Consider the following 12446-nt stretch of genomic DNA (forward strand, 5'->3'; position numbering starts at 1 on the left):
TTAGAATACTCAAAAAGTATAGATTCCAGTGAGAAAGTAAACTTATAAGGGAAGGACAAACCATTTGTGCCTAACTAAGGAAGGTATTGAATTCTGCAAAGCTGAGTGGCAGGTCAGAAGATTGGACAGAATATAAAAGAATTTTAAATAATAACTAAAAGATTAAAAGGCAAAAGAAATTCAAGTATGAGAGAAAACTAGCAAGAAAAAGAAAATAATTGATTACTAGTTGTCTAGAGTGTGTCCCTTTGGAATTGATAATGGAAAAATTAAAAAGTGTGGACAAATTGAACAGGTATTTTGCATTTACCTTCACTATAGAGAATACATATCCATAATTATTTTTAGAATGTTATAAGATTATGAAAGGGGAAGAGGAATTTAAGACAATTATTTTCACCACATGAAAGGGTACAAAGAAAATTAGTAGAATTGAAATCTGCCATGTCCCTTCACCTGATGAACTTCATTCTATGCCTTAAAAGAAGTGGCTGCAGAGATAGTAGATGCATTTATTTCAATTTTCCAAAATTCCTTAAATTATGGAAAGGTCTGAGCAGATTAAACAATAATAAATGATTTGTCCACTGAATGTAGGGAGAAGATAGAACGTAGGAAACTACAGGCTAGTTAATCTAACATCTAACATTGTGAAAATGCTAGAATATATTACTAAACAGGTTATAGCAGAACACTTTAAAAATCTTCTTGGAATTTGGCAAGGTCAATAAGGTTTTGTAGAAATGAAAACATATTTGATTAATGCACTAAAATTCTTCATAAAACACAAGCAATGTAGTTAAAGACAAACCAGTGTATCATATTTAGATTTTCAGAAGACATTTGAAAAGATGTCACATCACAAGTTGTTCTATAAAGCAGGAGTTCATGGAGCAGGAGCACTGGGGATTGGTGGGCTTATTAGTATGTATAGAGGATTAGTTGGCCAATACAAACTATGGAAATGGAGGACAAGTTCTGGCTCAAGTAAAAAAGAAAAGTAGCAAATCAATTACTGGCTCGGATTTAAGAGGGGAAAAGCAGTTATAGTTTAAATTCATCTCTATCCCCTTTTTGTCCATTATAACATCAAATATATAATTTAAATGCCATCAATAAGTTCATAATTTTATTACCATTTCCATAAAGTTGAAATCAAGAGTAGCCTGCACAATATTACTGCTCTCTAAAGCATAACTAATTTTGATGTAATATTCCAGTGATCTGTGATGCCAGTGTATAAATGATGGTACTTCCACATTCTCATGGAGATTTCCAGACAACCTGGTGACCACAATAAACAGATCCCAACTGCAATCAGTCCAGACAATAAAAATGCTGTAAAAACTCAGCAAATGGCAGCAGCTGTAGAAAGTGAAACAGAATTGCTACTTTGAGACATACTCTTCTTCAAAATAGATATAATCAATAGACCTTTGGAAATCTATTTGAAATTAAAATAAATGTTCTCAAGATGCAAGGGACACAATGGCCCAATATTTTGTCCATCACAGTTTTCCTGCTGGTGAATTTTCACCTTGAAGTACTGTAATTTTGTTACAGTAATCCTGCTTAAATGTTGGTTATTGATCTACAATCAAACTGAGTGTAATGCCTGACTGCAGTTCAATGGAAAATAATGTTTTGATAAGTATGTAAGTTAGCTCACTTCACTGGAGACTCTCAGTGATGTTACACAGTAATGGTGATGAAACCTCTGAAAACAAACCTTCCAGCTCAGCAAGCTAACTTACATACTTATCATCAACCTGAGCTACAAAACCTTCTCAAAAAATCGCTAAAAATGTTTTGATGCACATGAGCATGGAGCTTTTTTTTTTATAAACCATAATGTTATGAGGATGAAAAATTCAAAAAGTAAAATAAGAATGAAATCCACAGACCTTTTGCAATGGGCTTTATCTTGAAAAGATGCACAGAATTATCTCATTATCAGTTGTTAACAACACATGTTCATTGTACAGATAAACAGAATAAGAGATTAAACTTAATTTTCAACATATTTTCTGAATTAGCTTGTCTGAAGCAGAGGGAAGTTGAATAACTAGCTTCAAGCACCCTTGGCTTTGAGTGAAATGACTAATCAGGGCCTCTAGCCTGCTGAACCTCTTCATTTGTGGGGCCACCAGGAACAAGCAAAATCTGGTTCATTTGTGATGCCCACTATGATCAACCAACCCAGTGTCTTCCCTGGTTTCACACAAAACATAGGCAAGTTATCAAATTCAAACTGAACCTGGAAACCGCTGCAAAGAGAAGGGAGTGGCACAACAGCCCATAGGAATAAAGAGGAAATTCTAGATTTTATAGCCAAAATAAAAAAATTTGTAAGAATCGGTACCCTTGGATAGTGAAAGAGACAATGGGGTATGGGGAAAGAAAAGAAAAACAGCAGTCCTACTAATGAAACTTGATCATTTTGGAGATAAATTCGTAGTTAAATAAAGGCAGTGTTGGGGTTACTACCTACTTCCAGCTCCTTAACATGACTCAATTCTACCTCCACCTTAGCTCATTTCCTACTGGAACTCAACTGTGCTTTTGCTCATTCTAACCTTGTAATTTTCTAGCGTCACATTTTTTGACTTTCTCCTAACATGGATTATCACCATACTTTCCCATTAACATCTCTTCTCCTACTCTACATAAATGCTTTGTGTATTAATATAAAGTTCTGCCTTCACACTGACTCCTGGTCTTGACAATGCCTCAATTTTAAAATTCCTCATCCTTGTTTTCAAATCCCTCAATTGGAATTCCTTCCCCAAGCCCCTCTGTTTTCTGCAACTCCCTCCTCCTCTAAGGTACTCTTTAGCCAGCTATGAATTAACTCTATGTGTAGTTTGGTGTCAAAGCTGATTTTTCAATGATCCAATTAAGTCTGATGGCACATTAAAGGCATTACATTAATCCAAGTTGTTGTTCTTGTTAGACTTCCATGCTGATACCAGTGGACAAGGACAGTAATGTGATTATAGAAAGCCATAACTAACAAAGTCATTAAACAGGTCTTCCAACCCTTCAAGTTCTGTCAATAAAAGAAAAAGCTGTGTCCACATAATTCTGGGCATACCTTTTAGACATTATACTTTTTAGTAAACAGAGAAAAATGTGAATCAGGAAACAATCATTATTAGTATTCATACTAATAAATTTCTTATAAGCTATTTCAGTGTTTTCATATACAGTGTCTGTTACTAAGGCAACAGCAGAGCTGCTGCTTTTGTCCTTGTCATCACAGAATTGTAAAAGCAATGGAGGAGAAACAGAGAGATGGTGCAGGAGATATTGAACCACAGAGGGTTTTCTACATTACTTGCCATTTCTAAATAAGTGTTGAACTTGTGATTAGCTGAATGTCTTTTGACTGCTCTAAGACTGATTGGTGAAGACTTGGCACAAAGCTCCCTTGCATCCTTTTTTCTCATCCTTTTATGTTTTCCTACAAAACTCTTCTTCAATGAACTAATACCTTCAACTATTCATGGTAGACTAGATATAGACTAGGGTAACAAGATTTGCAGTAATACTTTCAAGTGGACTATATTGGCTGTGAAACATTTCAGGACATCCAGAGCATATAAATGGTGCCAATAAATGCAATGCTTTTGTTTTCTATTAATAAAATGTTATGTCAGGCTGATACAGTTGTGGGATTCCCAGAAGCTATTCTATTATATTGCAAGACAGATTCTTGTCACACTGGAGCAACATCTAAGCATGCACAACCATACTCATGTGTAGGTAGATGAAATAACAAATTCATCTCTTCCTTCTTGACTGCCAGACCTTGGGAAGATCTGGATGATCAACTATTGAAAAATCAATTAATTAACTTGTATGGGGGAGTCTACACGAGTCAGCATTATGGCTGCTCCTGGGCAGAAAAGACCAAACTTTTTCACAGGGAACATGTATTATCACAGCCTATATCTGTTCTTAGCTGCTCAGCAAAGCAGTAGTGACAGCACAAAATACAAAGTTCAAGACATGCTAAACTAATCATTGAGGGAAAAAATGTTTAATGTGACGTATGAAACTTTAATTGCTTGTTAGTTTTGTTTTGTTTTTAATCATTGGAGGGGAATTAAACATTTGTGTACAATAGCAGTTGGAATGTTGGTTTTAGTTGAATAGCAAAGGGTGAATTGATGACGTGGGTGAGGGTGGGGGGTTGCGAGGAGAGAGAGAAGACCAAACAGAAGAATCAATGCAGCAGTACAAAACTAAGTATTACAAGATCAGCCAGATTCATGGTGGGAAGCCTAAGCAGTTATGACTCTTGTAACCTTGCAAAACTGCTAAGAAGGTGCTTCATACCTGCTACTTGTGTTAATGTTGCCTTGACAGATGCCAGATTAGCCCTTATATTTGTACTTTTTGGAGACACAACACTTTCTCAATTAAAGTAGAGTCCAGTTACAGAATTGGTATTTCCATTAGTGACTTTGTAAGACCAAAGAAGAAAATGTCTTATCATTTTTTTAAAGACTAAAGGATGGCATGATTCACTCATATATAGCATAGCAACATTAACCCAAGCACTGGACTATTATGATCCCTGGAGATACCAAACTTTTAAAAGGATATTCGAACTTCTAGACACAAAGGAAAATTGTGATAAGATTTCAAGTGATAACATTTTTAGTGTAGCACATAAATTAAAAGTGACATTGTCTAGACAGTTTAGTAGGCAATTATATTATGAACAATATATTACCCATTTAGCTCTGAACACAAGTGAAAATCAAAATCTCTTGCTACTGCTACACTTTACACTATACCTTAAGTGAACAATTTATTCTCCAGAAACCAGCTGCAATTTACTCTCAATTTCTGGGAACTTGTTTTCTTTTCTCTTTTCCAACCAGGAATGTCTAATTTCAGAACATACTTTCATTGTTAGAATTACTTTAGAGATTTTCTCCCTCTGGACCAAGCCAGGCGAATATTCCAGTTTCCTTTAAATCCTCAAACATAGATGGTCTTTTCAATTAGACTACAAGCCCCCCATCTAAGCTTTGCATTGTAAGCATTTTCTTTGTTTTAAATTCAGAACTCACTGCCTCTACCTCAACCTCATTAACCTTTGGAGAGATTCAGGCTAACTTGTGTCTAGAATTTCATGAGTATCTTGGAAACCCTGTAACACAATATTACAAAGATTTTCTCTCTTCCCAAAAGCTTATTTCCATTCACCAATGAGTCATTTAGATCTGGTGTTCAAACAGAAATGTTGATTAGCTATCTTCTAAAATCTTTATTCTACCTTCAATTTAAAGTAAAACCATTTATAAAAACTGACATTCATGTAAGTTGTGAAGACTAACAGACCATACATACACTAACTGCATAATTCCTCCTTCCATTTTCTACAGGTATATATCTTGCACCTTCTTTGCAGGCAGTCATCCTAGATTCCCATTGTCCCACAACAACCAAGCTGCACAAGCTTGTTGTCACAGGTAGAATTCAGAGCAAAATCTCATAATCCCCTTTATTCTCCAGTTTATCTTAAAAGAGACAAACTAAAAATATAACAAGTTTACGAATTTAAATTTCATAGTATTGCCAATATAACATTTGTCAATGGATTCCATGTTATATACATAAACCCAATTTTGACAGATTTTTGAACTCCTCTTTCCCGCTTCTGAACAAATTATAATTTCTCAATACCAGAGAAATCCTCGAATTTTGCTGAGAAACGTTCAATCCTAGAAAAACACAATTTATGATACACCATAAAATTAGTTAATACAAACTGAGTGTGCTCCAGATTTTACAAAAGCTCACATTCCAAATTGTGCTTTGTTTTCCTAACATGGATGAAGGAGAAAGGATCAAGAATAAGTTTTTGTCATAGACAGCATAAAAGGAGACTCGCAATAATAAGTTAAAACTAGTTGTGAAGTAGCAGACAGTACAGGAATAAAATAAATTGAGGTACCATGATTAAAAGAATGAGGTTCCCCAGGGTGCTGTACTGACACTTGATTTTGTTGCGATTTATGTTAATCATGTGGATGAGGCAACTGTATGTCAACCAAGTAAACAGGTGACACAGAGTTAGAAAAGATAGTAAGTAGTTCAAATTGAGGAAGGAAGTTACAAAGCTTGATTGACAGATGAATGGGAAAAACCATGGAAAATGAAGTTCAAGGTGGCAAAGTGCAGTGTCATTTAATTCAGATCAAAGAAAGATAAATCAGAATATTTTCAAAACAATGAACTACTAAGGAGGATGAGCAAAGGTATTTGTGTGTGCAGATGTGAAAATTACTAAAAGCTGCTGCATTAATACAAAAACCTTAATTCCATTAATAATTTATAATTGTTGCATAGAGACCCTCCCATTTAGAAGGGTAAGGAACCATCTGATGGATGTTTCACACATTGACATTCACACACTGAATTAGGCAGCAAAAGATTCACAGCAATCTAAAAGGATTTTATTGTAACTCTGTAATTTGTGGATCCTTTTCCTGCCCAGAAGCTAACTGGGAAAGAAGTCTTCTGTTTTTGGTCAACCTGAGAAACAGGTTTTTTCATTTAAAATTAATTGACCTGCTCAGATACATAATGGCACATCTCTGGAGCAGTTGGGACTTGAACCAGGACTTCTAGCCTAGAGGTAGGGACACTACAACCATGTCACTAGACCCCCAAGAACTGAATTATCTCTTAAAATCAACCTGTTCAGAATTCAACTCTTCATAGACTTTTCTAATCAAACTTTTAAGTCATGTTATAGCACACATCTGGAGTAGGTAGGACTTGAATCTGGGCCTTCTGGATCAATGGTATGAAGAGATCACAGCAGCACTTACAGATGCAATCTTCTAGCACCATGCCAATTGTCATACAACTTACACACTAGGCTGTGCAACACCACATGATAACTCAACTCTCTTCTTTTCCTAATGAACTTGTCAGAGATGTTATGACACGACTTTGGAGCAAGTGGGATTAATAGAGTTCAGTGAATGTCAGTTGCTCTCAATCAATTGACAACAGCACTAAGAGAGAGAAAAACAGCAGAAACCATTACACAAAGGACTTGTGGTACAGTGGTAGTATCCTTACATCGGGCCAGGTTCAAATCCCAACTACTCCAGAAGGGTATCATACAGTCTCTGAACAGGTTGATTAAAAATAACATTATTTGAGCCTTAAAAGCGGTTTGCATTTGTAACTCTCGTAGATGCATTTTAAATGATAAATTGTATTACAACCATCAAGTATATTGCTCACGAGTGCTGGGTGCATGCAGCCCTCTTTTGCTAGGGAGCAAGTGTGGTGGAAGAAAATCTAGATAAACTGTGAATTATACACCATACATTGCTCGAAGTTATAATGTCAAAACATTTAGAATTGTATTTCTTCTGTTTTAGTTCTGGCCCAAGTATAGTCTATGCAAACCCACTGGCAGAAATTGAAGAGAAAGAAGACTCTACTAGATGCCCAGATAGTCTCAACATCCTGTGCTACACAGACAAAATATAATTGATGTTAGCAATCTAAAGATTAAAGTAGAAAATAGTGACTGGCAGCATCTGCAATGGAATTAAGGTGCTGTTTCTCAAGTTTGTGCTCAGCATCTTTTCTTCTTGTTAGGGACTTTATTGTTTTCCAGACTCAATATTAAGTTAAATGATACAGGATAATCACCTTTCCACTTGTAATTTGTTTAATTTTCTTGCAAAGTATTGGCCTTCACTTTTTTTCTCATTTTCGCTCCTGGATGGGAGGTATTTATTATTCTGACACTCACCCAACTCCTCTGACCCAATCTTATTTTTCTTTACTTGACCAACTCTCTGCTCTGGCCCACCAACTCATCATTGAATGTTTCCCACCTTCTGTGATATCACAGGCTTTTCCCTCCCTTTAGTTCTTTTACCATGCTGCCCATTTCAGCAACTTAAAAGTAATTCCAATTCTAAGTTTCCCTTGTTCTGATGAAAGATCACAATCTGAAATACTGACTCTCCACAGATACACTAGAGCTGAGTATTTCCAGCATTTTTTCTGTTTCTATATAGTGTTTGCCTTGTGGATGTTAACTTTACTTAACTGGCATTTTCATCCGAGAGCCAAATGATTATTAGTTAAACCACATTCCATGAATTGAGCATACAGGGTCTTAAAGGTGACTTTCCAGTGCAAACTGAGCCAAAGTTTTCCTGTCAATCAATTATGCCACTGTACTATTGAAAGAAGAGCAGCAACTTCACCTAATGTTTTAGCCAATGGTCTTTCCTCAATTAATATTACACTTGTTGTTGAGCTCATCATTGCATGCAAAATTTGTGTTACTTTCGTCCACATAACAAGTCACTGCACTTGAATTTATTGAGTGCGATGCACTTCATTTATCGGTACAAATATGCCTTGCTTGCCATCGTTTACAAGCGCTATGCTTTAAAACCTTTAGATCTAAATAGGTTTAGCACACCAAACACACTTAATTTGGGACTTTCATTCAGCATGCTCCATCCATAATGTCACTGCAGCAGAGTGAAGGGCATGTGCCTTTCTGAGAACTCTTGAGATTTTTAAATATGTTTTATTACAAACTGTGAAGATGAAGGTAAAGTATATTGCGATGAAAGGTGTATCATTTAGATATGAATATTGTGTTCTGCTTGGTGGAATTTTTGTGGAATAAATTTCTGTTCTATTGTTAAAGAAACTCCGCAGTCTCACATAATTGCATATTGGTGACCAACCAAACACTAAAATAAAAAATCATGAAGCCAAATTTCATCCCAGATCATCATAATATTGTTTTTATAATTACTTCACCTTCCAGTTAATTCAAATAATTGGAAGAGATGCATTGCTAAGGGTCCTACCAGGTTTCACCAGTTCAAAAACATAGTCAATTATAATAAAAGCTCCATATTTATCCCATTTGAATAACCAGTCCTTACCATGTAGTGTGAATAAGAAAGAGGAAGATTCCTGGCAGCACCAAGTCATCGCTTCCCACTGACCAACGCCGCCTGAATATCACAATACCTGGCATGGTCTCCAGCAACTGCTAATTCGTTCATTAATGCCCAAATCCTATGAAAGCAAGAAACAAATTTTGTTCAACATGTGAATCTTCAAAAGAGATTGCATTAAAAAAAAAGCCATTTAGGATCGCCGAATTACAGCCAGTATTCAATAACCTGAGCAGACTTTGGTAACTTGGCACTCAGTAAAGAATTTGCATTATTTGCATCATTCTCCATTCATGTTAGATCAGTCTCGAATCACCAGTTTCAATGCATTAAATTAGTTCACAATTGTATGATAGAAGACGGTACTTGGAATGGTAGCTCCTGAAGGAGCTCTTTTGCAGTACAATTTGATCCGAAGACGACCGTTACCATTTTTAGTTTCTTTGCTCCCAATCGGCTTTATTCCACAGTTTACGTTCCCAACAGTGAATTGATTTTAGCCCTAAGTAAATGTTAACTGCAAGTTCAAAGTTGTATAGTCTAATGCTCAACTCTCGACTATACTAGGTCTTTGTTTTCATCAGCAGATCGTTTCTCAAATTTGTCTTCCAACTCCAAACTGTCAAGACGTAGCTTCTCCATCGGACTGCATCGTAACGGTCAGATGCTATTCTCTGATCTGCTATCATGTTTTAAGGTAATTTTATCTCATTTGTACAACATTGTCCATCATCACTGTTAGATACTTATGAATGTAAGTCTGTCCTATTAGCTGTTCATGTTTTTCACTGCTTTTGGCCCCACGTGGCACATGCCTTGGTTCTTACATCCACAGGCTGCTGAAAATCCAGAAGCTGGTTGAACCATGCATGTTGTACCTCACTTTCACAATGACGATTTTTTCAATTCACCAACTGTCCGCTTTCCAACGGAGTAACTTCCCCGAGCAACCAGCACACATTCTTTGGATCAAGAATGGCAAAGCTCAAAAGTCATTAACATGTCTCTTATAATAAAGTATATCTGTCAACTGACATGTTTTGAACTATTAATACAAGAGGGGTCCTTAGTAAATAGGTTCAAGGCAAGTTAGGGGCCCTGCTCAGCCAACCTCCACCACTAAGGCCTCAGTACAAACTCCTAATGCACTTACGTGGAGTGAGAGAAGCAAAGTGGTGGACTAATCATACTAAACTCAGAAAATGAGGCAACAATTGCTCGTCTCCAGGATTTGTATTTATTATTTAAACAAATAAAATAAATAAATAAATGCATATATACATTTATATGGAAACATCCTCAGCCATGTGTTCTCCAATATGTCTTTTTTTTGTTAAACACTTTTTGTTGAAGGCTGGGCTATAGTTTACCTGGGTTGAGAACTCCATTTCAATGACAAGCTTTGAGGGAGCCGGATGGGAAGGTACGGGAACAGCTCTACATATTGCAAGTCACTTTGTCAATATATGGGTTGTGGAATATCTGGATGACCTGGGTGGGGTGGTATGAGTTTTGCTTTGGCAACACTCAAGGACAATCTGAACTTTCTATACACAGAATTGAAAAGATCAGGTCTTAGAAATCTAGTACAGAGCTGCTGCATTCATCAGCAAACCATATTTCAGCTTTCATTTTGACACGGCAATTGAGGTTGAAGAGGTTTCCATCCAGAAAGTGTGTACTACTGACATCAGCATGTAGTGATCTTTCATAAGGTGAAGAATCACTTTCAGATAGATGATAAATAGTATAGGAGTTGCACATAGCCTTTCTTGACCTTAGTCTGAATTTTGAAGGCATCTGTTTCACATCTCCCACCAAAGATGATGACAGTTATGTGGTAGATTAGATTAGATTAGATTAGATTAGATTAGATTAGATTACTTACAGTGTGGAAACAGGCCCTTCGGCCCAACAAGTCCACACCGACCCGCCGAAGCGTAAATGCTTCCTGCAGACAGAATATAGATGCTCTGTGAAGCAGTTGCCAAGTTGACACTTCATTTCCCCAATGTAGATGAGACCAACATATACAGATTACTAGATTAACTGAAGCGAAGGTAAATCACTAGTTCAAAAGAAATTATAGTCCCTAAGGAAATCGAAACATAATTTTGTAATCTCATCAAGGATCATAACATAAGTTTGGCATCTGGTCCAGAACTGTAACATACCCAACACACGGACAGTCAGGATCAATGGAGAGCCTCAGTTTGCTTTTCTTTCCTTAGTTTACAAGAGCAAGCAGTGCATCCATGGATCTGAACATGCTAAATTAACATGATTGCCAGGTGAAATAGTCTAACTGGCTAATATGACATTAGGATTCAATTTTGAACATTGCAAGAACTGGCTATTCTTTTAATTTCCATTCACCCCGGCAGTCACATTATTCAAACATCCACAGAGTCATAGTATCATACAGCATGGAAACAGACCGTTTGGTCCAACTCGTCCATGGCAACCAAGTTTCCCAAACTACACTAGTCCAATTTGTCTGTGTTTGGCCCTCAAAATCTAGTCTATATGTGCACCTATCCAAATATCTTTTAAATGTTGTAACAATACCTGCACTTCCTCAGGCATTTCATTTCACATTCGAACCACCCTCTGTGTAAAGAAGTTGCTCCTCAGGTCCTTTTTAAATCTTTCTCTTCTCAACTTAAAATATATACCCGCCAGTTTTGAACTCAGAGGGAAAAGACCTTGGCTATTCACCTTATCTCCACCCCTCATGATTTTATAAACTTGTTAGATCAGCCCTCAACCTCCTACACTCCATAATAAAGGCGCCAGCCTATCCAGCCTCACCTTACAACTCAAATCCTCCAGTTTCCACAATATCCTGGTAAATCTTTTCTGAACATCTAGTTTGCAGTTAAATAAAATTTATAGAACTTTTTCCACTGGAAAATGTCTTAAGGCACTCCATAGCATTTTTGAAGATGCTTTAGTTATTTATTAGTCTTTCTGCATCGTCACAGCAATGGGAGAGATGCAGATATCAATCTGTACCAAGGTTGCAAATGGTATTTGGCGAGGCGTGACAATGAGTCTACATCTGCCGCACTATAGGGAGATGGGAGACAGAGACAAAGTGACCATTTCTTCTGATAATGCTGCTCGTCAAAAACAGGAGGCTTTCTATCAAACAGCATTGAGATGCATGCCCATTCAGCATTCTCCTGCACGTCACCTCATTGAAGCTGTCATCTGAGTCTTCTGCAATGATACTTGAATGCCACCTCATCCTATGATGAGTTCTCAAACAAACTGTCATTTTTCTCTCACCTGCCATTTCTGTCCAGTCACCATGGGTTAATCCTGCTAATGTTTTTGATCCTCAGAAGGGTCACTGAACCAGAAACATTAACTTTGGTTTCTCTTCACAGATGCTGTCGGACTTGCTGAGCTTTTCCAACAACTTCCATTTTTGATTCACAGTAACCACAGTTCTTTTGGTTTCAAGGGCTA

The 12446-nt window shown here is 36.8% G+C and overlaps 1 protein-coding gene across 8 annotated transcripts in view; it reads right to left on the bottom strand.

Moving 5' to 3' along the window:
• The window catches only part of dagla (diacylglycerol lipase, alpha), a 329798-nt gene that overhangs the window by 140781 nt on the left and 176571 nt on the right, over nucleotides 1-12446 (bottom strand). For all 8 annotated transcript variants that reach the window (XM_087996619.1, XM_087996615.1, XM_087996617.1 and 5 more), the window contains one exon: nucleotides 8958-9093. In XM_087996619.1, coding sequence (XP_087852745.1) covers nucleotides 8958-9052 — 95 coding nt within the window. In that variant the 5' untranslated portion in view covers nucleotides 9053-9093. The remainder of the gene's footprint in view (nucleotides 1-8957; nucleotides 9094-12446) is intronic.

Source organism: Chiloscyllium plagiosum, unplaced genomic scaffold, assembly GCF_037043375.1.
Source record: "Chiloscyllium plagiosum isolate Xiang-an unplaced genomic scaffold, Cpla_swu_hap1 HiC_scaffold_18, whole genome shotgun sequence".
In the NCBI taxonomy this organism is placed as follows: Eukaryota; Metazoa; Chordata; class Chondrichthyes; order Orectolobiformes; family Hemiscylliidae; genus Chiloscyllium; species Chiloscyllium plagiosum.